At 36.0% G+C, this 26,970-nt stretch overlaps 1 protein-coding gene across 1 annotated transcript in view; it reads left to right on the top strand.

Annotated features, from left to right (window-relative positions):
• CD2AP (CD2 associated protein) overlaps positions 1-26,970 on the top strand; it is a 104,141-nt gene that overhangs the window by 40,651 nt on the left and 36,520 nt on the right. Inside the window, exons 4-5 of the mRNA XM_079932907.1 lie at positions 6,423-6,523; positions 9,587-9,707. Of these exons, the coding sequence (XP_079789033.1) occupies positions 6,423-6,523; positions 9,587-9,707 (222 nt within the window). The remainder of the gene's footprint in view (positions 1-6,422; positions 6,524-9,586; positions 9,708-26,970) is intronic.

The raw sequence follows: 26,970 nt of genomic DNA, 5'->3' as shown, positions 1-26,970 counted from the left end.
TGGTCCCTTGTGCTTGATGTTGGTACTAAAATGCCTTATGTGCCACGTAGTCTATAATATAAAGAAATTTTGTTTACATACCTTTCACAAATGTAAGACTATTTATGATTTTTATATTGTCCTCATATCTCAACCTGTTACTTTCTATGCTACTGTCTATGAATTTGGGGAAACGTCCACTTTCTGGGTTATATCACCCTTTGATTATTTTCATAAAATGAAAACAGATTTTCATAAAAAACAGGTTTCATGACACTGAGACAGACCAATAAAGGGTTATAGGTGTTCTTTGTTTCCCAGTAAATGCAATGTACAAACAATATTTAGATATTACCCATACTGCTGTCAGCGTACTGCCTGAGGGTGGGCAGTTTACTAGTTCTAGTTGTCCTTGACTCTTTAACTCTGTTTGGGGATTGGGGGATAGATAACAGTATTTCCATATCCTACAGGTGAATCTCTGTATAGAATTTCTATGCACAAGGAGAATTTTAGACCCACAAAAGGGTTATTTGTGACCTCTGTTGTAAAACTTATTTACTACTTTCTTTAGCTTTACTGAGCTATAAAGGGACAAATTTCATCTTAAGTAGAGGCTGGACAAAGGACATCAAGGTTATTTTGTCTCCTAATGGGAAAGGACTCTAAATTTTACCTTCCTTGAGAACCCTGGTCATAATTCATTTTTCTGTAAGGAGGAGAAACCATTATATAGTTGGTGCCAGGAGGCTTAGGCTTTTTCCTAAGGATCCTCCATAATTTGTTTTTAAGTACATGTGCTGCAAAGACTGAATTGGTCATTTGGTGCTAGCTAACATTTAAAACAGGATGCAGGTTGTTTTTGCTTTCAGATTACTTTTCCAGGAAAAGCAGCTAATGTTTTTTTTTTCTTTATCAGATTTTTTTTTTTTTTGTTACTGTTAGTTTGAATCATATCCTTAATTTATGGAATAGATCAGTTATTCAAAAGCCGTTCATTGTAATGTTAAATAGTAGTATATACCCTTTTAATCAATACCATTAATATTTAAAAAAAAAACATTTTAAAGGTTGGTAATGATAAAGCCTGCATTGTGAAGGTTCATTTCAAATCTTTGTGTGCCAAGACAGGTGAATCTGCATGTGTGTTGAATTTTGTCTAAGCAACTAAAAGGAGAAGTTCAAATAGATAGTATGATATCTGGAGACTGGAATTGTTAGCTATTTTTCTCTAGTCTCCAAAGCCAAAAAGTGTTGGCCTTTTTGCAAAGTCTAGTCACAAAACCATTGAAACTTTTGCTATTGCGTGTAAGTTAAGCATGATATCCTCTTTAGTAAGACAGGTATTTTCTAGAGTGAGCACAGAAAATTTTCCAGGATAAAGTTGATTGCAATAAGTTGCTAAAGTTACAGAAAAGAACCAATTTACATTTCTCATAGCAAAAACATGTACAAATGACATTACTGCTGAGACCCTTGTAAAATCAGGCACAAAGATAATGGTGTAGTTTACTTGCACTAAATAAATGACATCTTTCAGCATCACAATTCTATATAACATACAGTGTGGAATATTAGTAGATATTTCACTTTACATTTGGAAAAAAATTGATGCCAGATATGAATCTACTTAAGGCATGTGTGAGGGAAGACATCAGTGCTTGTAACTTTGTATTCCTTACTAGTGGGAACTCATGCTACAAAAGTGATTTTTCACCTAGTTAATAATTATTTTGAATGTAGAAGATACATTTAGGTTGATACTGATAGATCACTAGTAGTTATACAGAAAGAAATGATACATGAAAAATTAGTTGACTAAAATGCTAATCTGCACAGTGTCTCATTCTCAGAGAACAATTGGTAGCATGCCTCCCAATTCTGAGTCATTTTTGAAGAAGATAATTAAAGTTCTGAATATCATCAAAATATGGTCACTGACTATACATCTTTACAGCATACATTACAAAAAGGGGGGGCATATTATTTCAGGCTCTGCTCTTTGACATTAAAATATTCTGACTTATAAGGGGAAATGACTCACTCAAATGACTCCTCCCCAGCTGTGGCCTCTCAAATAAATGAATGGGGTAGGGTGTTTTGATTTTGTATTTTATTTTGAAAAACTTAAAATCTTACAGAAAAGTTGAAATAATAATTGTACGGTAAACATGGTATATTCTTCACCTAAGCTTGCTGTTAACATTTCGTTATATTGGCTTTATCTCTATATACATGTATAAATACATTTTTAAACTAAATCAGTTGAAAGTATGTTGTAGACATGATACTTCATCCCTAAGCACATGAGTTTTTTTTTATTCGTGACTGTATGATGTTTTCTAAGACTTTGATTATCTTAAGTGGTATATCTCAGCAGTATAGCTAGAATCTTGAATAGCTTGAATTTTTCACTTAATGGCCTAAGTAATATGATTATTTTATTGCTGAGGATAAGAAAAAAATATTAAAGAAGATTCAGCCATGTAACAAATGGCTCAGTCTTAATGTTTCTTAACTCTTGATGATTATCTTTGCTTACTGGAGAACAAAATTGATAAAAAAATATTTTTTTTATATTAGAAAATTTTAAATGCTATAATAAAATCTGAAGATATACTTTCCAGAACCAAATGAAACCAAAAATGGATCAGAAATCTTTTTGTTGCTATCTCTGAAATTTTAGCATTCAACCTCCCAGCTTCTGAGTGTGGTATGCTTTTTATTTTAGCATTTGCTGGAAAAATTAAAACAATATTCTTCAATAAGAAATAGTTCCACAGTTTAAGAACTCTGTTTGATCTGAATATTTAGATCTATTTTTTAGAACCATGAAATACTTGCCATTTTTGATGACCTACATTTGAAAATACAGGATTTTCTGTTTTAGTAGAAACAGCAAGGAAGGTCACTTTAGTGTGTAATTTCACACAATTTGGTTTTGTTTTTCAAAAAATATAAAATATTTCTAAAAGGTTTTTCTGAAGTTATTTGACATTTACATGTTGAATACCATAATACCTGTGGGTATGAAGACCATAAGAGCAATGTTAGTGTGGACAGTCAAATCTGCCAAATAAAGCTGGGTGTGGATAATGATTCAAAACTCACAGTTTAACAGAGGAAAACATCAAGTTACTGTACTACAGGGGTGATAGTAATGATTATACCTCATAGGGTTTTAGAGGTATTAACACGTTAAGTAAATATTATAAGAAGTGCTCGATAAATGTTTGTAATTATTATTACAGTGTTTTATACTATTAAGAACCATACTAGAGATATATATAATGTGCAGTTAAGATTCAAATGAAAGGGCAGTTCTATACTGGAGTCATTGAGCAAGGTGTATTTAAGCTCTTCTTTAGGTAGGACATATCATTTACGTAAAGATTGGGGAGTATGGCCTTCTATTCTAGTTAGAATTGCAGCCCTTGGAAGACCCATGGAGATAAGTAAGTCCATGGTATTTTCAGGGAGTAAGGATCCAACGTGACTAGAGTACATGAGCTTTGTTAAAGCACTCTAATCTGTAAAGGAGACAGCCTGATACAGTGGGAAGATAAAAGGCTTAGGAGTCAGAAGTGAGTGTCTTCTAGTTTTGCCTCTTTCTTGCAGTTTTTGACAATTACTGCTGAGTTCCTGTTTCTCATTGGTAAAATGATATGTATAACAAGTTTTTATGACCTTTTGTGTGGGAGATGTTTGTGAAGGACTTGGAGTGGTACTGGTACATAAAAGACGAAAATATGTCCCTGTCTTTGTTGTACTTTGTTTATCCTCTTCCTTGTTAATGGGTTTATTTATAAAATACTGATTAAAACAAAAAAACTTGAGGGCTTCCCTGGTGGCGCAGTGGTTGAGAGTCCGCCTGCCGATGCAGGGGACACGGGTTCGTGCCCCGGTCCGGGAAGATCCCACATGCCGGGGTGAGGCTGGGCCCATGAGCCATGGCTGCTGAGCCTGTGCTCTGCAACGGGAGAGGTCACAACAGTGAGAGGCCCGCGTACCACACACACAAAAAAAACTTTATCATTAATTTCTTTGTAGATCCGAAAAGCTATATGGAGTTTACTTAAGAAAATAGTCGTTATAGTTATTTAAAAAAATTGAATTTTGCGTATTCTTTTATTGACAGTTCTACTCTTACATGCGTTTTCTTTTCTGCTTGGTAAAGGTTCTGATACATTTTAGAAATTCAGTAAATATTTATTGACCAATATGTATGGGTAGACATTGTATGTGCCATTTGAAATGTGAAGAATCTCCATATTCCTTTAATTGTGTTGCCAATTAATAGATAAGTTTAATATAGGCACTTGCCTTAACTTATGAGTGAACCATATAAAAATATGGAATCATATGAAAACTTTTTCTTTTTTAAATAAATGACTCACATTTTATAGCAATAGTAGGGAATGTTTAGATGTTTTTATCCAATGTGGATTTTCCTTTGAAAAATGAAAAATTCCTTTGCAGATAATTTTGCATACTATTTTGGAAGAAGACACTCTGGAGAATTATGCTAGTGTGAAAGGAAAAACAACAAAAACAAAGCTTTTGATTAGACTATAACTAGGTTTTAAGTGGAAAAGAGAGCATTGATAGGACATGACTGTTGGGACTGCCCCCAAGATCTTTATTCTTTTTATACATCAGAAAGCACAGGTGCCCAAGTTTGTGTATGTCCCAGGTATAAACTGCCACCTAAATGAGAGGTAAACTCTGTTGTCAACTGTTGTGTCCCGTGAGCAGGCGTGGATCACCCTCTGGCTGTCAGTTTCCTCATCTGTAAAATAGACGTTCGGCTCCTTGTGGGGCCTCACCTGGCCTCAGGGGCCCAGAGCGCTGCTGGGCGGGGTCAGGCCGCTGTCCTCTGGTGGGAGGACGTGGCATCCAGCCTGGACAGCTGCCAGGAGCGCATCCTTGCTGCTGCCGTGACTCCCGTGGGTTAACTGGCAGGTGTCCGATTGGCACATGAAGTGTACAGGGAGTGATTTTCCTTTTTCTTGGCTAAATAGGGCAGGCTCTTTGGGAAGTGTGAAGTTCTGGTGTCTTTGCTGGCAAAGGTTCTGATTCTGCAAAGCTCTTTTAATGTCCTCATCCGGTGTCCATTTCTGTAGATACAACTTTTGCTTCCACTGGTGGGGGGGCTTTGGCTTGGCAGCCAGGCCTCCTGAGCTGCACTGGCTTTCCCTGAGATTGTTAGCCACCTGCAGTGTGTGCTCAGTTGTATTGTCTCTTTCATAAAACATTGCACATAATAATAGCGAGCAAAAGAGCTGCACAAATGTGTGTTGCCCACGTACAAATGGTGGGGGACCTGCTCTCAGAGAAGATATAATACTGATTCTCTTGTGTGGTTCACTAACAGCTTAAATGAAAGTATTGGGCAGAGGAGGGTACATGTTTAAATTTCAATTTCTTTTTTCAGACATTTACATTTACTATTATTTGAAGTTCTGAATAGCATTTTGTAAGACATAGGACACTAGCTTGTGAAATGTAAACAATTACGAATTACTTTTTTTGTTCTGTACTATTAATATGTACTGATTTCACGTTTTGGGGAAATTTCTGAAATGCATGGTAAAAATACTTTCGTCTCTATGCTTCTAAAATTGCTCACATACTTAGTAAATTTTGGTGTGAATGTCTTTTGCAGTATATCAATAAAATTTCAGTGTTTTCACAGAAAAAAATATAACTAGGTTGTTCAAAGCTAATTGATATATGTGCTTGGGGGCGGGAGGCTAATTAATACTCTTTCTTCACTTTAAATCATTTAAAAAGATACTCGTACTCATTAAAAAGAATCGTTACATTTTTTAAAGGCCTACATTTCCTAAACATTACTTGTCTGAATAAATAAAGCTTGTTTGAAAAGCTAAAGTAAAATTATTTTTACCTTCACCTGAGTTTGATTTTTATGTCAGAAAATAGAGCTTAAAGAAGATAAAATACATTTGAGATTTGTGCATTTTGTCTTTTTTTTTCGACACAGCTACTCTTAAATTAGTGCATTTGAAGTATCCGTAGCTTTGATCAGGAAGTAGTCTGGAAATCACTGGCTTGGAGGACTTGACTGTGATAAATTTGTTGTGCCAACAGTGTCTTTTATTGTCTCTGTTTCCAGTCTCAAAATTAGCAGTGGATATTTTACTTTTGTATAATCAGTGGGATCAGATACATAAATAGATTTCACTGCTGGGAGCCCACCTTATTTGTAGTTGGTGTGAATTTATTTTAGGATGAAGAGATAGTAGCGTGGGGACAAGGTGGAAAGCCAGCCAGAGTAGATTGTGGTTAGCTGTTGAGAGTGCTTCCACGTACTGTTTTTATTCATACAAGCAAATCCTATGACGATAAGCATAGTATGTAAATAAAGGTGCTGCTATTTGTTTTCATGATTTTTCTTAATTTTTTTATGTTACCTCCTTTAGAGACCAAGAAGCGTCAGTGTAAAGTTCTCTTTGAATACATTCCACAAAATGAGGATGAACTGGAGCTGAAAGTGGGAGATACTATTGATATTAGCGAAGAGGTAAGGCAAAAACATGTTTTAGAGATAAAGCAGCAATTGGAATTGATGCTCTGGGGATTAGAAAAATGCTTTGTAAGAATATTCATTTGTTAAATTTATTTTTCCAGTTTCTTTTTTTTTTTAATTTTAGGATACAGACTTTAAAATGGATCTTTAATGACTTAAAGTAAGGCTGTCTTATCTGTAGAAATAAAGCTTTATTCATCCTTGCTATGCCTGTATTTGTGTACTGAATTTGTATCTGTTGACTTTAAGAATAAAATAAGCTTTTTTTAGCTCAAGTTAATATAATCTAAGTAGCTAAGAATATAAACCTTTTCTTTGATTCTTAATTCACTTTAGGTACAAGCCATAAAAATAGAAGGATTTTTTACCTTTTGCCTAGCAAAGGTATACGAAAGCAGAATGTTTTAAAAAGTTTTGTCTTGTTTGAATTATCACATTCAAATATTAACCCAAAAGCACTTTCCCTCATCTTAATATCTTAGAATGAGATTTTAAAATATTAAAAAAAATAACCTTTCATATCTCTGCTTTTACCATTAAAGAAATATTAAAGTTTTATTTAGCAGCTAAAGATGCCGTTTTCAAAGTATATGTTTTGATATCATGTATTGCCACTGAGATTGATTTTGTGTGCTAATATGTAATTTATCACTTGTTATGTTAAACTCCAATGTGTTTAGACAAAAGGCAGTTCTGGTTTATTTCTACCAGGTGGCAATAATAATAGTGTTTATCGAGCCTCTGTTATGTCTGAAGCACCATTCTAAGTGTTTCACACTTATTATTTCCTTTAAGTTTCTAAACAACCTAAGGAGATAGGAATTTTTACCCCTATTTTACAAACAAGAGATTGAATCACAGAGATAAGTGATTGGCTTATCTACTGTTGCTGCATGACACACCATTCCAAATTTTGTGGCAATAAACAACTGTTTCATTAGGTTTGTTAGTTGTGTGGGTCCAGAATTCAGATAGGGCACAGAGGGATGGCTTGTCTCTGCTCTGTGGTGTCTGGGGGCCTCAACTGGAAAGGTTCAAAGTTGGGTACTGGTAGAATCATAGGAAGGCTCCTTCACTGACATGTCTAGTTTCCAGAAGCCTCAAAGACCAGGACTCCCTATGGAAAGCCATTATGTAGCCTCTCCATTTGGCTTGGCTTTCTCACTGTATTGGGCTCTCAGGTGTCTCAGGATAGGAGGACTTATTACATGGCAGTTGAGGGCTCTAAGTGTAAGCATTTCAGTGAACACAGTGATAGCCTTTTATAATCCAACCTTGAAAGCGATAGTATCACTTTCACCACATTCTGTTGGTTACAAGAAAGTCATAAGCCAGCAAGATTGAAGGGAGTGGGGACAAAGCCTGCCACTTAATCGGTGGGAGGACTGTCAAGATTACGTGTAGATGAGCATGTGGGTTAGGTGATCTTGTTTCAGGTATTTTTGTGCAAGTTCATATGCCTGGCGTGCAGAGCACCAGAATCTGAACCCACACAATTTGTTTTTGAGTCGGTGCTCTTTACCACTATACTACCCTGCCTTTTAAGAATTCCTTAATTCATAGGAATTTTATAGAGTTATTTACCCTAACTACCCAATTGCTGTCAATTTGGGATTTCAGGTATAGTTAACAGTTTGATGATGTTCCCTTAGTTGTACCCGTTCCAGTTTGTTCTACGTATTTCCATCACACCTGGTTTGAAGAACTCTCAATCCTTTGGTGCCTCCTTAAGTCTGCTAAAAATTCTAAACTCTTCATATTTACCGCCTTATATTTCTCTCTTAAATAGCATGTATTCTAGGCACCTCGTATTTCAGCTATATATTCCATTGATAAGTCCTTTATTTTTATGGTATCACATTTTTCACATGCTTTGTGTCTGGTAAACTCTCATTTAGCCTTAACTGTCCAGCTCTTTTGCCATTTGCTTTTAGGGGAGCGTTTTTTGATTCGTATATGCCTTTCCTTTGTGCTCCTACAGCATTTTGTTCACACTTTTGCTATAACACCTCTCACATTGTATTGTAACTATCTGCTCATTGTTTGTTTTCTTCTTTAGATTGTTTTATTCAAGGACAGAGATTTCTCATGTGCAAATTTGAATATTTTCCTATCAGTTAACACCATGACTTGTACATAGTGCCTGTTGGATGAATAACTTATTAAATTTTCCTTTGTAACTGTGATGAGATGAAAAAATTTTTTCATCAGAAAAAAGAACCTTTTCTAGCTATGATATTGCATGTACTGCTGTCAAGTAAATTTTGATAGTAAATAGTTTACTCTTTAAAAAATTATTTTTACTTAAGACCTCTTAGCATCCTTAGAAGAAATTATACATTTTTAAAATTATTAATATTATTAAATAACTTCATAACTTACTATTATTAAATAATAATAAGCCTCATTATTTGTGAATGTAAACATTTCTCTAAGGAGTTTCGTTCCTGAGAATATTTCTGGTTGGGGTTGGGAGTGTTCAGTTGAGCCTGGCATCTGGACTTTTAAAAATAGGTGATTCTTTTTCATACTCGGGTTAAGACTCACTGTTCAAGTAAAATAGATAAATTACTTAGTAATTTTTTGTGCCATTTAGGAAGTTATATTCTTATATTCATAAAACTTTTTCCAAATCAGAAATTTTCAAATGCTTAAATAATGTATGTCATAACTACAGACAGAGGCTCCATAGTGTTTAAAACAGTGACATTGCAGAAGAGAGCTATCTTCTTGTTGCTGTTAATACGTTATTCTTGGTTATCTGATACTTTCATGAAAATTACTTGCTTCATAGATTACAGTTGATCATAAATTCTCGTTGTTAAGTGTTGCAAAGTGCTATTGATATATGATTAATCCCATATATGATTAATCCAATCCACACAGATTTAATCTACTCAAAATATATTTTTTCCCTTTGTGTTTTCTTGTAGATTTAAAGGGATTATTTTGCATCACTAACTTTGTGCTCATTCACTTCTATAGCTCAGTTTTTCTGTGGGGGAAGTGAAAACTTAAGAGAAATTTTTATTATCTTTGAGTTGTGAACTCTTTCAGGTAGAAGAAGGCTGGTGGAGTGGAACCCTGAACAACAAGTTGGGACTGTTTCCCTCAAATTTTGTGAAAGAGTTAGAGGTAACAGATGATGGTGAAGCTCATGAAGCCCAGGATGATTCAGGTAGACTATTTAAAAAATTTGAATAGACTTAAATAAACTTTATATTTTATCTAGTGTTTATTTTGTATTTTTTAAAACTCTAGTCTTACTTTTGAACTAAGAGCTTTATCTTATCTACCTTAAAAAAGCACTTTATGACAGGGACTTAAAGTGAGTATTTGCCTAAATATCTAGGCAAAGAATTTACTATTTTTCCTTCCAATGTCTGCTTCAACCTGAAGTAAACGTATAGTACCCTTATTATGAAACAATACTACTTATGTTATCTGATTTCTTTCCACTTAAGACCTACTTATATACAATTTTGCCCAGAGTTTGCAAATGGCTGAACTACTTCAGAAATAGTAGAAGTTTAAAAAAAATCTTCCTCTGGTTATTTTCTATATTCACATAATAGATTTTGTTTTCCATGTGCAGCCAGAATGTCATTTAAATTATTTTGTGATCTCTGTCATTTAGAGACTCACCTATAAATTAATCTTAAATTTGTTCACTGTTCAAAAGTACGATTGAAAAAGATTTTATCCCAAAGCTAGATTTAATTCTTTTTACGTCTGTGAATTGCTGTGGGATTTAGGAGAATTTTTTTTTTTTTAAGAGAAACTAAATTCATAAGTGATAGTGTAGGGATAAGTAGATCTTTTTCTTTATGGAAAAGTATGTGTAATGAGAATGTTCAGGGTTTTGTACTTGCATTAACTAGTATTATTTGGCAGTTTTATAATGGTTAGATAGATTCAGATATTGAGGTATAGACATACAACCTTAAGGTTGCCAGTATTGCCTTTTTTTTCAAAGACAGTGTGATGTCAAGATATGAAGACTATTGTTTTAGTCCATTAGGGCGGCTATAACAAAACACCACAGACTGGGTAGCATAAACAACAGAAATTTATTTCTCACAGTTCTGGAGGCTGGGAAGTCCAAGATCAAGGCGAGCCAGCATAGTTGAGTTCTAGTGAGGCCCTCTTCCTGATGCATGGTTGGTGACTTCTCACTTTGTCCTCACATGGTGGAAGAGGCAAGGGATCTCTCTGGAGCCTCTTTTGTAAGGCACTAATCCCATTCCTGAGGGTCCTGCCCTCATGACCTAATCACCTCTCAAAAGCCCCACCTCTTAATTTGTGGGGTTAGGATTTCAACATAGGAATTTTGCAGGGACACAAATTTGCAGACCATAGCAACTATATATCATTCAAAACAATGAGATGAAGTCTTAAGGTTGTCCAGACTGTTTCTGTACCTAGTACTTCATACTGCATTCCAGTGGACACTTCTGTTTTTTAATCTATCTAGGATGTTGGGCTCCATGATGGCATGGAGTGTGGTTTGGTCATCTTTGCCTAACTGTAGTTTCTTAGTGTGCAAAATGGGAATAATAATTTTTACCTAAGAGGACTGTTCTGTGAACTAGCAAGATAGTTTCTAAGCATAATGCTTGCAACATTGCAGATTGTTTTGAACCTAGTTTCTTTTGCTTCTTTTTGTCAGTGCCTTCAATATTTTGAAATTAAGTAGGAAAGCATTATAAGGTTGTTATGTGTAGCAAATGCAATTTGTAAGCCTCACTGTCCTCAATGGTGAGGGAATAAATTTTAGAGAAAAAAATTAAATCATTTTACATTTAATAGATGGTAATAGTAAACATAATTTATAAAAGGTATCTAGAAATCATTGTTGAGATAATTCCTGAAGTTTTTGTGATGCATTTTTAGTTCTACCATTTTAAACCTTATAAAGAAAGTTCTCTGAAATTTTTATCCTCATCCATAATTATGGTTTGTTTGCACATGAAAGATTTATGCAGTTTTTTTCTCCTTCTTCTCAAGAAAGTGTTGAGCTTTGAAAAAAGTCAAGTAATGAAATGGTAGAATAGGGCATGAAATGATAGAGCAAGCTCACAGACATCTAGGTTTAGAGCTACAAAGTCCTAGTACCACCCTCTCATTCTGTAACAGAGAAACCTAAAACTTTTAGAAATTACCACTTAATATTACTCTACATACATATTCTTAGAAGACTCAAGACTTCTAAGAATTTTCTGTTTCTGATCTCATTCCTGTGTACTTTTGCTCACTACCTCTCACTTTATGGGTCCATCCTTTAAACTGCAGTACAGTGATTTTTTTTTTTTTGAAACTTTTTTTTTAACTTGGAGCAACATTGCAAAAATAGAGAGGTCCCATAGTACCCTTTATCCATATTCACCACCAATTGTTAACATTTTGCCTCATTTGCTAATTTATTACTAAATTTCTATTTAAAAATCTGGGGGGAAGGCTTCCCTGGTGGCGCAGTGGTTGGGAGTCCGCCTGCTGATGCAGGGGACACGGGTTCGTGCCCCGGTCCGGGAAGATCCCACATGCCGCGGAGCGGCTGGGCCCGTGAGCCATGGCCGCTGAGCCTGCGCATCCGGAGCCTGTGCTCCGCAATGGGAGAGGCCACAACAGTGAGAGGCCCGCGTACCGCAAAAAAAAAAAAAAAAAATCTGGGGGTCTTTTTTCCCTTTACCTTCAAGTACTTCAGTGTGTATTTCCTAAGAACAAGGGCAGTCTCTTATAACTACAGTACAGTTATCAAAATCAAGATATTTAATGTTACCAATACTGTTTAATTCACAGTCCATATACAGAATTCTTAATTGTTCTAGTATACTTTACATAGCTATTTTTTTCTCCTAGACAAGACCATGCAGAAAATTTATTTAAGTTTCTTTTGTTTAGAATAGATCCCCAACCTTTCTCTGTTTTTCTTGACCTTGACATTTTTAAAGAGTTTAGGCTAGTTATTTTGTATAATGGATTCCAGTTTGGAGTTTCAGGTTATATTTTTATTGATAGGGCTACAGAATGATGATGTCTCATTGTATTGTATGGAGGACACATGTGCTTTGTGTCTTTTATTACTGGTGATGTTAAATTTGATTACTTGGTTAAAGCTGTGCTGCTACTGTAAGTTTACTGTTTTTTTCCTTCTAATTGATAAGTGTCTTGTGGGGAGGTACTTTGAGACTATGTAAATATCTTATTCCTCATCAGACTTTCACTCAGCAGTTAAAGCATCCACAGATAAATTTTGCCTGAATCAGTTTTTACTGTGAAAGTTGCAAAATGATGATTTTCTAATTCCATCATCCCATCTGTTTATTATTTGACATTCTTCTATAGAGAAGAATTTTGCTTTCTCCCCAGTTGTTTTTTTTTTTTAAATCAGCGTGGACTCATCAGTTGTTTCTTTTTTATTCACTAGGTATTAATCTATTATTGCCATTATTATTTATTTTGATACTGCCAGGTTTGGCCAGTGAGAGAGCCTTCAAACTAATTTCTGTGACATTTAAAAAAATTAACCTTATTGGAAATACAATTTACATACAGTAAACTGTGTATATGTAAAATATACAATTTGATGATTTTGACAACTGTATACATCCATGAAAACCACTACCACAATAAATGTACAGGACATTTCTATCATCTTTATGATGCCTTGTAAACTGAGCCCTTAAACTATGTACAAAATTTAAAGTCCATATGGAACCACTAGCAAAAGACAAATTTAAATTTGGATGTAGTTCATTACTTCCATAATTATAAAACTTTGGGCATTCCTTGCAGCATTCAGCCTTCTTTGAATTTTAGTAACCTTGCAGAATCATATGTGTTAAAAATGTACTTCCTTCCTTGCTTAACCCCTTTCCAATAGCAGTGCATTCTAAATGTGGAGCTTTGTGATTATGGGGTGGGAAGTCAGTGGTTGAAGTACACTGTAATTCCTTTTTTTTTTAAACTCTAATTTTTAGGCAGAAAGTTTTTGCATATTGATGTAAATGCCAGGAAGTGAGTACTTTATAAGGTCTTTAGAACTTTAGTGATAAAGGCATAGAGTCCTTTAAGTTTTAATGTAAGAGTTTGATATCTTATGCATTATGACTTAGAGAATTCATGTCCACTATTCCTGTGTCCTAACAAAATATAACATCTTCTATGTATAACTGGTGTTTTGATAGTCTTTTTTAGTCAGTAAAATGGTGTATGTTTCTGGTAACTGTTATAAGAATTACCAACTGTACATAATACATTTTTTAATTTGTTTTTTGCTTATAGTATTAGAATGCCATATCCACTGCATTTGTTTATTTTACATAGTTTCTTCTTACACTCCTTTACATTTAGTAGAGCTCTTCTCTTCTTTTAATAAATAAACTGAAGTATATAGGATGATGTTCATGGTTTGACCAGTTAAATTCTAGCTATTACTGCTAAGAAGGTAATTCTGACTCTAGGCAGTAGGTTGACAGTATTACCTGAGCCTTAGGGTAATTTATTTTTATGCCCTCAGTTTTCATTGAAGAACGGTGGTATAAAAGCTATTAAAAAAAGCCCCTATTATATTTAGGAATGTGGTAAACTTATAATCTATTCTGTTACTCAGTGGTTTCTATATAAAATCTCAAGATTAGTATCTTTTTAGTAGTCAATTTCAGGAAAAGCTTTGCTTCTCTAGGGAAGTGTGATGTTTCTGTTTTTATAATGAAATGACTGCCCTTTAATTTTGTTAAATATTCTTAGCCTTTCTTGTTTAGAGTGTCTTTTTGTCACCTTTCAGATTCCACTTATTTCCTAAGTAGGACTTGCTTTCAGTTTTCCTTCTTTTTAATAAAGCCAGTGACTATATCTACTGGTATTTTATCCCTTGTTAAGTCTTCTCCCCACATTAAGCCTATAAAAATCTCCATTTTTGGACTTCCGTGGTGGTGCAGTGGTTAAGAATCCGCCTGCCAATGCGGGGGACACGGGTTCAAGCCCTGGTCCGGGAAGATCCCACATGCCATGGAGCAACAAAGCCAGTGCGCCACAACTACTGAGCCCACGTGCCACAACTACTAAAGCCTGTGCGCCAGAGCCTGTGCTCCGCAACAAAGAGAAGCCACCACAATTAGAAGCCCGCACACCACATCAAAGAGTAGCCCCCGCTTACCGCAAACAGAGAAACCTGCTCACAGCAACGAAGACCCAACGTGGCCAAAAATAAATAAATAAATTTATTTAAAAAAAAAATTTCCAGTTTGATGTCTAAACAGGCATCTTGAACTAAGATGATCAAAACTGATCTTCTTCTGTACAGTCTTCTTCATCTGAGCTAATGGCAACTCCATCCTTCTTTTACTTAGACCAAAGAATTGGATTCACCTTTTACTCTTCGTAATACCACACTCTATACTTGATTCAGTAACAGACTGTGTCACCTACTAAATAAATGTACAGAATCTGTTTTCTTTTACCACCTCAACAGCTGCTACCCTGGTGTAAGTTACCTTTTCCTGTATAATTGCAATAGTCTGTTATTTGCCATTACCTCCCTACTGAATGTTAAAGTGCTTACCTTCCAGTAGCTGTCCATTTTACTTAGAGTAAAAGCCAAAGTCTTCTTAAATTGGCTATAGAACCCTCCAAGACCTGGCACCACCAAATGTCTCCCCCCCGCCTCTCTGACTTTATCTCCTACTTAACCATCCCCTTTGTTCTCATTAGTCTTCTTACTGTTTTTAAAGATGTCAGGAACATTTCTGTCTCACAGCCTTTGTACTTGCTGTATACATTTGCCCTGAATGTTCTTTGAGATATCCTTAATGGCTTTCAGTTTGATTTCAGGATTCTCCTCAGAAATCACCTTTTCAGTGAGGCCTTTCCTAATAGCTCTGTATAAAACAGCAAAAAGCTTCTATCTTCCATTCTTTAATTCCCTTATCTTCTTTGATACATTTGTTATTATTTCTTATTTATTTTCTTATTGTCTGTCTACCCCCATAGTAGAATATAGATTTTGTTTTGTTCACTGCTGCATACCTAGTTTCTAAAACAGTGTCGCAGTGTTGCTCAGTGGATGAATGAATGCATAGTGGTTTGAGGTGTACAGAGAACTTTTCAAATACTTTGTCATGTTAAATCCTCATAATTTTTGAAGTTAGCGTCACCTCCACTTTAAAGGTGAAGAAATTATAACTCAGATTATTTAACCACCAAGTGGTAAAATCACAACTGGAATTCTCTTCTTCGGATCTTTTTACTTTACTATTTTATTTAACATATGGGGGTGAGGCTGTTAGGTAATTCTCACTGTTGTAGCTCATGTGTTTGCATGTCAGTCATGCCTATAGAACTGTCTTTTCATGTACTTTCACCCCTGTGAGAAATATGAGCAGTAATATGTGGGTTCAATGGCATTTCCCATGGACTCAGTGCATTCCCAGATCTGAAATTTAAAAGTTGAAGTGAAATTCTAAATATAAATACTATTATTTAGTTAGTTCAACATTCGTATGTTTGTTCATTCAGTATATTGAGTGCTTATTGTTGAGCATATTGTGCATGTTCATGGGAATACAATGATGAGCAACATAGTCATGATTATTCCCCATATTTGAAGCTTTTGGTCCATGGAGAAAGAAAAGAATATTAGACAAGTGATTATAATTCAGCATGAGAAATATTTGTGGCAGGAAGATTCAGGGTGCTATAGATGTGTAAAGAGCTAACTCAGACTGAGAAGGATATAAGGGAATGCGCCCCATAGGAAGTTAAAGATTGAGATCTCAGAATGGGTACGAGATCCCTAGGCAGGTTTGTGGCAGAGGGTAAAGAATGAGCAGAGCAGTTTCAAGATCCTGAAAGAGATTCAATTCAGAGGGATTATAGAGTGTATAGTTGGATGTGGTAAGTTTTGAGGCTAGAGAAATTGTTGGGTCAGGCTTAAGAAGGCATTACAGGACTGGTAGTCAAGTCACAGAGAAGCCTTAGAGGGGAGAGAAATGATCAGATTACTTTATTTATATAAATTTATTTTATTTATTTTTTGGCTGCTTTGGGTCTTTGTTGCTGCGCATGGGCTTTTCTCTAGTTGTGGCGAGCGGGGGCTACTCTTCGTTGCAGTGGCGGGCTTCTCATTGCGGTGGCTTCTTTTTTTGTGGAGCATGGGCTCTAGACATGTGGGCTCAGTAGTTGTGACTCGTGGGCTCTGGAGCGCAGACTCAGTAGTTGTGGCGCACAGGCTTAGTTGCTCTGCAGCATGTGGCATCTTCCCGGACCAGGGCTCAAACCCATGTCCCCTGCACTGGCAGGCGGATTCTCAACCACTATGCCACCAGGGAAGCCCCAGATTACCTTTTAGATAGAGTGGTTTGGTTGCAGTGTCAAGAGTGGATTGGAGGAGAATAAGATTGGGGTAGCGAGACCAGTTGAGAATGTTTTGATAATTTAGGTAGAAATAGTATTAACCTAAACTAGAGAAGTGATCATGTGAATGGAGAAACACGGGTAGCATTCCTGTGCTAAATAGGCGGTATAAAGAACTGCACCTTGTGATGATGGGATGATGGGGAATAACTGAGAAAGAAGAGTCGAGGCTACCAGATCTTTGGTCAGTAAGCTGGGTAGATGATGTCATTTGCAGAGAAGGGATAATTTTTGGGAGAAGATGATGAATTCACTTTTGGAGATGTTGACTTTGAGTCCTGTGGGGGTGTCAGGGCATCCAAGTGAAGATATCTGGTAGTCAGTTGTATGTGTGTGTCTGAAACCTTGAAAAGAAATTTGGGGTGGATGTCCAAAATTGAGGCTTGAAAGTATGTTAGGTGATACAAGAAACCATGGAGTTGGATGAGATTACCTAGGGAGGATGTCTAGGGTGAAAAAGGAATACAGCCTAAGATAGAATCCTGCGTAGCAACATTTATGGTCTAGGCCAAGACAGAGTAACTGAAAAGAAGACCAAGAAGGCACAGAGAGAGAGCCAGGAGGCAACCTGTGAGTGAGTGGTCATCATGGGAAGGGAGTGTTTCAGGGAGGACATGGACAGTAGTGTCAGATGCTGCTGCAAGGTTAAATAAGATAAGTAAGGTAAGAAATAAAATGTAATCCTGATTTAGGGTTGAAGAAATCATTAATGACCTGGACAAAAGCCGTGAAGAGAGGTGATTGGTAAGTGTAAAGCAGTGTAGCAACATATACTCCAGAATGTTTTCCTTCTTTTCTTAAGAAGGAAAAGTCTTGATCATTTTCAAATGCTAATGGCAGAGGACAAGTAGAGGGGGAGAAGCTGAAGATGCAAATTCAGAAGAATGGGACTTATCAGCAGAACAGGATTTACTCAGGAGGTGGGAGGAAATGAGATTTACATTATAGGTATCATGATTAGTTTCAATTTATTGGAGATACTTCAGAGTTAGTGCCCAGAAGCTGAGGGCGAGATAATCTGACTTTTAATTTCTTCTATAAGAAAGGAGAGAAGCGAAGAATGAGGTGCAGAGTGAAGAGGTCAGAATTTTGAGAAGACTAAAAAGGTCCCAACAGGGATTGTTAAATGTTTTGAGCCATGTATACCTCTGGGCTTTACCGGGCTACTAGAGGGATACATTGCACAAAATGTTTAAGAAACTCTGGTAGATTGTTCTTTAGGAGTTCTCGTGTCTTATGTTCATTCTCTTCGGAGGAGTCAATCTGAGGTTTCATTTCATTATTCAGGCTCTGAAAAGGAAGATGATGCTTATTGCTAGTGGGGCACAGGATCCTTGTAGAATGGTGATGGACCCTGGGTGTGCTAAAGGTGGTGGATAGAAATTTGGTGATCTGCAGCCTAGTCTCCAGGAGTTAAGATGGTGCACAATTTACTTTGGTGTCTAATCTCACATTAGCTTTCACCTTGCACTCCTTCTCCTGGTGAGCAGCTTTGTAAGGAAGAATGTTCTGGGGCTTCAGTGCTTTTACTGGTAATATGTTATATGAGTCTTTACAAGTTGTTGTTAGAGCCAGATGCTCTTTCTAAATGATTCTTTTTAGGAACTAAGGAATACAGATTTTAAGTCCATAACACACAAACACAACATTTTCTTAGGAAATGCAGGAGGATCATAAAAATCTTTGAATGATGGTGAAAGATATTCTTCTCTGGAGTAAAAAGAGGGGGAATTTATGCCAGCAACTAAAGTAGATTCCAAGTTCTTCTACTTGGTTTACATGTTTTACCTTAATGTAAGACCCATTCACTTTAATAGTGAACTTGGATTGCTTCCATTAAGTGCTTTGTATTTTCATCAGGTTTCTTACTTTATATTATTTTTCTTTAGCACTCAGTGCAGTTCACATAATGATTCTTGTTTGTTTGTTTTTTCAAAAAGTAGTTGTATTTTGGGGCTCTTGGTGGTTTTAAGTCATTTTATATGGAGGTGCAAGTCATCAAGTAGTTTTTGCTGTAGAGATTTCATGAGAAAGGGAGGAAGGGAGAGTTTTAGGTTTAATAGGAAGATTTGCTGTTACGTTTTATGACTGACAGTGCCATACATAAGATGCAAATATAATTTTTTTTAAAGCTTAGCAATGCAAGGACAATCTCTGATGGATAAAACATGGGCATAAAAATATTAGAAATACCTTATAGGGTAAGATTTCTGTTTTGTCTGATTATGAGACCTTCTGTTTACCCTTTCTCTCCATTCTTTTGTTCTTTTCTCCTCCTTTGTCCCTGCCTTCTCCCCCGACCCTCTGCTTTCTTCCTTCTAGTGTCTATGTTGCCCTTTTATTTTTTGCTCCTTCTATGTGATCATGCTCTTTCCCACTTGAATAGTTTTCAATAATACATCTTTAAACTTGTTAAAAGTAATAGGCCCTGAGCCAGGCACTGTTTTAAGTGCTTTACAGGAATCAACTGATTTAATTCTCAAAGCAATCCTATGAAGTATCCCATTTTGCAGGTGAAGAAACTGGGCATATACAGTGGAAGAGGTGAGCTATGGATCGAGAAGGTTTAACTGTAGAGTTCAAAAGCAATTAGCCTATCCATTAGTACTAGATAATTGAAATATCTATGCATTTATTTTAATGATACATGCTTTAGTGACTGTAGTAAAGTTTAGAATCACTAAATCTAAAAGAAACTGTTTATTTTATGGCTATAATCAAATACTCAAACTGATAATTGCACCTTAGAATCATCTGCTGATTCATAATTGAATTGATTATCAAAAATCTTCACACAGGAGGTGTAGTCAAGATGGCATACTAGGAGGACGCGGAATTCGTGTCTCCTCACAACTAGGGCACCTACCAGGCACCCGTGGTAGACCACAGACACCTAAGGGTATGGGAGGAAACCCCAGTGACTGGTGATCTCTCCTTTTGGCTTGTTCTCCCCTCCCCACCCCCTTTTTTTCTTTTTTCTGCTGTGGTTTTATTTTACCTTGTTGCAGTTGTTTCAATTATAGTTTTATTTTTCCTAATATACTTTTTACCTTTCTATTTTATTGTTTTTTATTCTTTGATATCGTACTGCTCCTTTTTTTCTTTCTTCCTTTTTTTTTTTTTTTTAACGACACAATGAAGCGTGCAGGATCTTGGTTCCCAGGCCAGAGGTCGGGCCCAAGCTCCTGTGGTGGGAGCTCCGAGTCCAAACCACTGGACTAACAGAGAACCTTAGATCCCAGGGAATACCAATTACAGTGAGGTCTCCCAGAAGTCCTCATCTCAGCACCAAGACCCAGCTCTATCTTACTGCCTGCAACCTCCAGTGCTGGACGTCTCAGGCCAAACAACCAGTAAGACAGGAATATAGCACCACCCATCAAAAAAAAAAAAGAAACGACAAAAAAAATATGTTACAGACAAAGGAGCAACATAAAAATCTACAAGACCAAATAAATGAAGACAAAATAGGCAACCTACCTGAAAAAGAATTCAGAGTAATGAGAGTAAAGGTGATCTAAAATCTCAGAAAGAGAATGGAGAAAATACAAGAAACATTTAACGAGGATCTAGAAGAACTAAAGAGCAAACAGTGGTGAACAACACAATTACTGAAATTAAAAATACTCTAGAAGTAATCAATAGCAGAATAATTGAAGCAGAAGAAAGGATAAGTGAGCTGGAAGATAAAATGGTAGAAATAACAGCCAGGGAGCAGAATAAATAAAAAAAGAATGAAAAGAATTGAGGATAGTTTCAGAGACCTCTGGGAAAACATTAAATGCACCAACATTTGAATTTTAGGGGTCCCAGAAGAATAAGAGAAAAAAAACGGTCTCAGAAAATATTTGAAAGGATTATAGTCGAAAACTTCCCTAACGTGGGAAGGGAAATAGTCAAGTCCAGGAAGCACAGAGAGTACCATACAGGATAAAGCCAAAGAGAAACATGCTGAGACACATAGTAATCAAACTATCAAAAATTAAATACAAAGAAAAAATATTAAAAGCAGCAAGGGAAAAGCAACAAATAGCATACAAGGGAATCCCCATAAGGTTAACAGCTGATCTTTCAGCAGAAACTCTGCAAGCCAGAAGGGAGTGGCAGGACATATTTAAAATGATGAAAGGGAAAAACCTACAACCAAGATTACTCTACCCAGCAAAGATCTTGTTCAGATTCAATGGAGAAATTTACAGATAAGCAAAAGTTAAGAGAATTCAGTACCACCAAACCAGCTTTACAACAAACGGTAAAGGAACTTCTCTAGGCAGGAAACACAAGAGAAGGAAAAGACCTACAAAAACAAACCCAGGGCTTCCCTGGTGGTGCAGTGCTTGAGAGTCCGCCTGCCGATGCAGGGGACGTGGGTTCGTGACCCAGTCCAGGAGGATCCCACATGCCGCGGAGTGGCTAGGCCCGTGAGCCATGGCCGCTGAGCCTGCGTGTCCGGAGCCTGTGCTCCGCAGCGGGAGAGGCCACAGTGGTGAGAGGCCCACGTACCGCAAAAAAAAAAAAAAAACCCAAAACAATTAAGAAAATGGTCATAGGAACATATATATTGATAATTACCTTAAATATATACAAAAACAAGACCCATACAACTGCTGTCTACAAGAGACCCACTTCAGACCTAGGGACGCATAAAGACTGAAAGTGAGAGGATGGAAAAAGATATTCCATGCAAATGGAAATCAAAAGAAAGCTGGAAGAGCAATTCTCATATCACACAAAATAGACTTTAAAATAAAGACTATTACAAGAGACAAAGAAGGACACTACATAATGATCAAGGGGTCAATCCAAGAAGAAGATATAACAATTGTAAATACTGATGTACCCAAATAGGAGCACCTCAATACATAAGGCAAATGCTAACAGCCATAAAAGGGAAAATCGACAGTAACACAATCATAGTAGGGGACTTTAACACCCCACTTTCACCAATGGACAGATCAGCCAAAATGAAAATAAATAAGGAAACACAAGCTTTAAAAGACACATTAAACAAATGGGCTTAATTGATATTTATACGATATTCCATCCAAAAACAACAGAATACACTTTCTTCTCAAGTGCTCATGGAACATTGTCCAGGATAGATCATATCATGGGTCACAAATCAAGCCTTGGTAAATTTAAGAAAATTGAAATTGTATCAAGTATCCTTTCCGACCACAATGCTATGAGACTACGTACCAATTATGGGAAAAAAATCTGTAAAAAATACAAACACATGGAGGCTAAACAATACACTACTAAATAACCAAGAGATCACTGAAGAAATCAAAAAATACCTAGAAACAAATGACAGTGAAAACACGATGACCCAAAACCTGTGGGATGCAGCAAAAGCAGTTCTATGAGGGAAGTTTACAGCAGTACAATCCTACCTCAAGAAACAAGGAACATCTCAAATAAATAACCTAACCTTACACCTAAAGCAATTACAGAAAGAAGAACCAAAAATCCCCAAAGTTGAGGAAGGAAAGAAATCATAAAGATCAGATCAGAAATAAATGAAAAAGAAATGAAGGAAACAGTAGCACAGATCAATAAAACTAAAAGCTAATTCTTTGAGAAGATAAACAAAATTGATAAACCATTAGCCAAATTCACCAAGAAAAAAAGCGAGAAGAGTCAAATCACTAGAATTAGAAATGAAAAAGGAGAAGTAACAACTGACACTGCAGAAATACAAAGGATAATGAGAGATTACTACAAGCAATTATATGCTAATAAAATGGACAACCTGGAAGAAATGGACAAATTCTTAGAAAAGCACAACCTTCCGAGCCTGAATCAGGAAGAAATAGAAAATATAAACAGACCAATCACAAGCACTGAAATTGAAACTGTGATTAAAAATCTTCCAACAAACAAAAACTCAGGACAAGATGGCTTCACAGGCGAATTCTATCAAACATTTAGAGAAGAGCTAACACCTATCCTTCTCAAACTCTTCCAAAATATAGTAGAGGGAGGAACACTCCCAAACTCATTATACGAGGTCACCATCACCCTGATACCAAAACCAGACAAAGATGTCACAAAAAAAGAAGACTACAGGTCAATATCTCTGATGAACATAGGTGCAAAAATCCTCAACAAAATACTAGCAAACAGAATCCAACAGCACATTAAAAGGATCATACACCATGATCAAGTGGGGTTTATCCCAGGAATGCAAGGATTCTTCAATATAGGCAAATCAATCGATGTGATACACCATATAAACAAATTGAAGGAGAAAAATCATATGATAATCTAATAGATTCAGTAAAAGCTTTTGACAGAATTCAATACCCATTTATGATAAAAACTCTCCAGAAAGTAGGCATAGAGGGAACCTACCTCAACATAATAAAGGCCATATATGACAGACCCACAGCCAGCATCGTTCTCAATGGTGAAAAACTGAAAAAACTGAAACCATTTCCTCTAAGATCAGGAAGAAAACAAGGTTGCCCACTCTCATCACTGTTATTGAAGATAGTTTTGGAAGTTTTAGCCACAGCAATCAGAGAAGAAAAAGAAATGGAATCCAAATCGGAAAAGAAGAAATAAAACTGTCACTGTTTGCAGATGACGTGATACTATACATAGAGAATCCTGACGATGCCACCAGAAAACTACTAGAGTAGCAGGATACAAAATTAATGCACAGAAATCTCTTGCATTCCTATACACTAATGATGAAAAATCTTAAAGTGAAATTAAGGAAACACTCCCATTTACCATTGCAACAAAAAGAATAAAATACCTAGGAATAAACCTACCTAAGGAGACAAAAGATACGACACTGATGAAAGAAATTGAAGATGATACAAACAGATGGAGAAATATACCATGTTTTTGGATTGGAAGAATCAACATTGTAAAAATGACTATACCAACCAAAGCAATCTACAGATTCAGTGCAATCCCTATCAAACTACCAATGGCATTTTTCACAGAACTGGAACAAAAAATTTCACAATTTGTATGGAAACACAAAAGACACCTAATAGCCAAAACAATCTTGAGAAAGAAAAACAGAACTGGAGGAATCAGGCTCCTGGACTTCAGACTATACTACAAAGCTACAGTAATCAAGGCACAGAAACAGAAATATAGATCAGTGGAACAGGATAGAAAGCCCAGGGATAACCCCATGCACATATGGTCACCTTATTTTTGTTAAAGGAGGCAAGAATATACAATGGAGAAAAGGCAGCCTCTTCAGTAAGTGGTGCTAGGAAAACTGGACAGCTACATGTAAAAGAACAAAATTACAATACTCCCTAACACCATACACAAAAATAAACTCAAAATGGATTAAAGACCTAAATATAAGGCCAGGCACTGTAAAATTCTTAGAGGAAAGCATAGGCAGAACACTCTGACATAAATCACAGCAAGGTCCTTTTTGACCCACCTCCTAGAGAAATGGAAATAAAAATAAGCAAATGGGACCTAATGAAACTTAAAAGCTTTTGCACAGCAAAGGGCACCATAAAAAGACAAAAAAAAAAAAAACCCTCAGAATGGGAGAAAATATTTGCAAACAAAGCAATTGACAAAGGATTAATCTCCAAAATATACAAGCAGGTCATGCAGCTCAATATCAAAAAAAACAAACAATACAACGCAAAAATGGGCAGAAGACCTAAATAGACATTTCTCTAAAGAAGATATACAGATTGCCAATAAACACATGGAAAGATGCTCAACATCACTAATCATTAGAGAAATGCAAATCAAAACTACAATGAGTTATCATCTCACAGTGGTCAGAATGGCCATCATCAAAAAGCCTACAAACAATAAATGTTGGAGAGGGTGTGGAGAAAAGGGAACCCTCTTGCACTGTTCGTGGGAATGTAAATTGATAAAGCCACTATGGAGAACAGTATGGAGGTTCCTTAAAAACTAAAAATAGAACTACCGTATGACCCCGCAATCCCACTACTGGGCATATACGCTGAGAAAACCATAATTCAAAAAGAGTCATGTACCACAATGTTCTTTGCAGCACTATTTACAGTAGCCAGCACATGGAAGCAGCCTAAGTGTCTATCAACAGATGAATGGATAAAGAAGTTGTGGTACATATATACAATGGAGTATTACTCAGCCATAAAAAGAAACGAAATTTAGTTATTTGTAGGGAGGTGGATGGACCTAGAGTCTTTCATATAGTTAAGTAAGTTCAGAAAGAGAAAAACAAATACCATATGCTAACATATATACGGAATCTAAAAAAAAAAAAAAGGTTCTGATGAATGTAGGGGCAGGATAGGAATAAAGACACAGACGTAGAGAATGAACTTGAGGACATGGGGAGGGGGAAGAGTAAGCTGGAATGAAGTGAGAGACTAGCACTGACACATATACACTACCAAATGTAAAATAGTTAGCTAGTGGGAAGAGCTGCATGTCATAGGGAGATCAGCTTGGTGCTTTGCGACCAACTAGAGGAATGGGGTAAGGAGGATTTGAGGGAGGGGATATGGGGATATATGTATACGTATAGCTGATTCACTTTGTTATACAGCAGAAACTAACACAACACTGTAAAGCAATTATACTCCAATAAAGATGTTAAAAAGAGGAAAAAAATCTTCACACAAAGAAAATTCCCTATGTGGTTTTCACTCCTGAATTCTGTCAAGCATTTAATCTTCCACAAATTCTTTCAGATTTCTTAGGTCTGTATGACTTTAGGAATTATAACACTTTATGTCATGAAGATAAACACAGAAATCCTCAACAAAATATTAGCACATCAAATCTAGCAAAATATATAAATGTTAATACACTATGACTAATGCGGTTTATTCTATGCATTCAAAAGTTGATATAATCTAACATATTAAAAAGTTTAAAGGAGAAAAACCATATGGTCATCTCAGTAGATGCAGAAAGATTTTTACGTATTCAACACTTACGATAAAAACTCTTCATAATAGCAACAGAAGGGAACTTTCTAAATTGGATAAAGTTCATCTATGAAGAACCAGCTGATGTTCTTAATGGTAGGTAAATAGTGATATACCTGTCTGATGGAATACCTATTAGTGATAAAAAGGAATGAAGTGTTGATGCATGGAACACATATTATACTTAGCAAAAGTAGGAGACACAAAAGACTTATGTGCTGTATGTTTAATTTATATGAAACTTTTAAAAAGGACATATCTATACTGACGGAATGAAGATCTGAAGTTTCTTGAGACTTGAGGGTAGTAAGAATTGACTGGGATCGTGTGTAAGTGTCCTTTTCAGGGTGACAGGGATATTCTGTATCTGGATTATTGTGGTTACATGGTGCATACATTTGTCAAAAATTATTGTAATATCCATTTAAAAATGGGTTCATTTTATTGTATGTAAACTTTCTTTGAGTAAAATTTATTTAAAAATATATCACCAAAAATATATGTGGCTTGGGCTAACGTTGCAAGTGGTTAGGGTAGATCACTGTACTTGTTAGCATTGCATTTCTTAAGTTCATAAAAGTAGTTTCTGTTAACTTATTCTCAGATAGTTTCAAATGTGTGATTAGAGGCTTTTGTTGTCTGAGTCATTATGTTAAAATATTTAGGACTGGTTTTGGGGTCATCTGGAATTCAGTTCAAATGTTGGCTTTGTTACTACTTGTATGGCCTTGGGAAAGTTCTGAATAACTGCCCATTTTACTTGTTTTGAAAATGAGGAATAATAGTGCTTAATGTTAAGCCTGTAGGTGATTATGTAAATTAGGTATAATTCATGTATAGTGCTCAGCAAATAGCTGGCACAGATTAAGCTCTGAGTAAATGGTAACTACCATTTTTAATATTTCCTCTGTTGTTCTTAACCATTAAACTTCAACAGACTGCTTAATTAAATGAACTGAAATCATGTATTTTTCCCTACCCCTCAGCCCTCATTCTGAAATGTTTCTGGAATCTTCTTGGATGATTACTCTAGAACTTTTTTCTTAGATTATTAATTACTTCATCCCTGAGTTAAAATGACAGGCCTTGAACTGTGGACTTTTTAAA

Source organism: Stenella coeruleoalba, assembly GCF_951394435.1.
Source record: "Stenella coeruleoalba genome assembly, chromosome: 10".
Lineage (NCBI taxonomy): Eukaryota > Metazoa > Chordata > Mammalia > Artiodactyla > Delphinidae > Stenella > Stenella coeruleoalba.
Note: the sequence above shows the minus strand (reverse complement) of the source record. Positions and strands in the feature narration are given on the sequence as shown.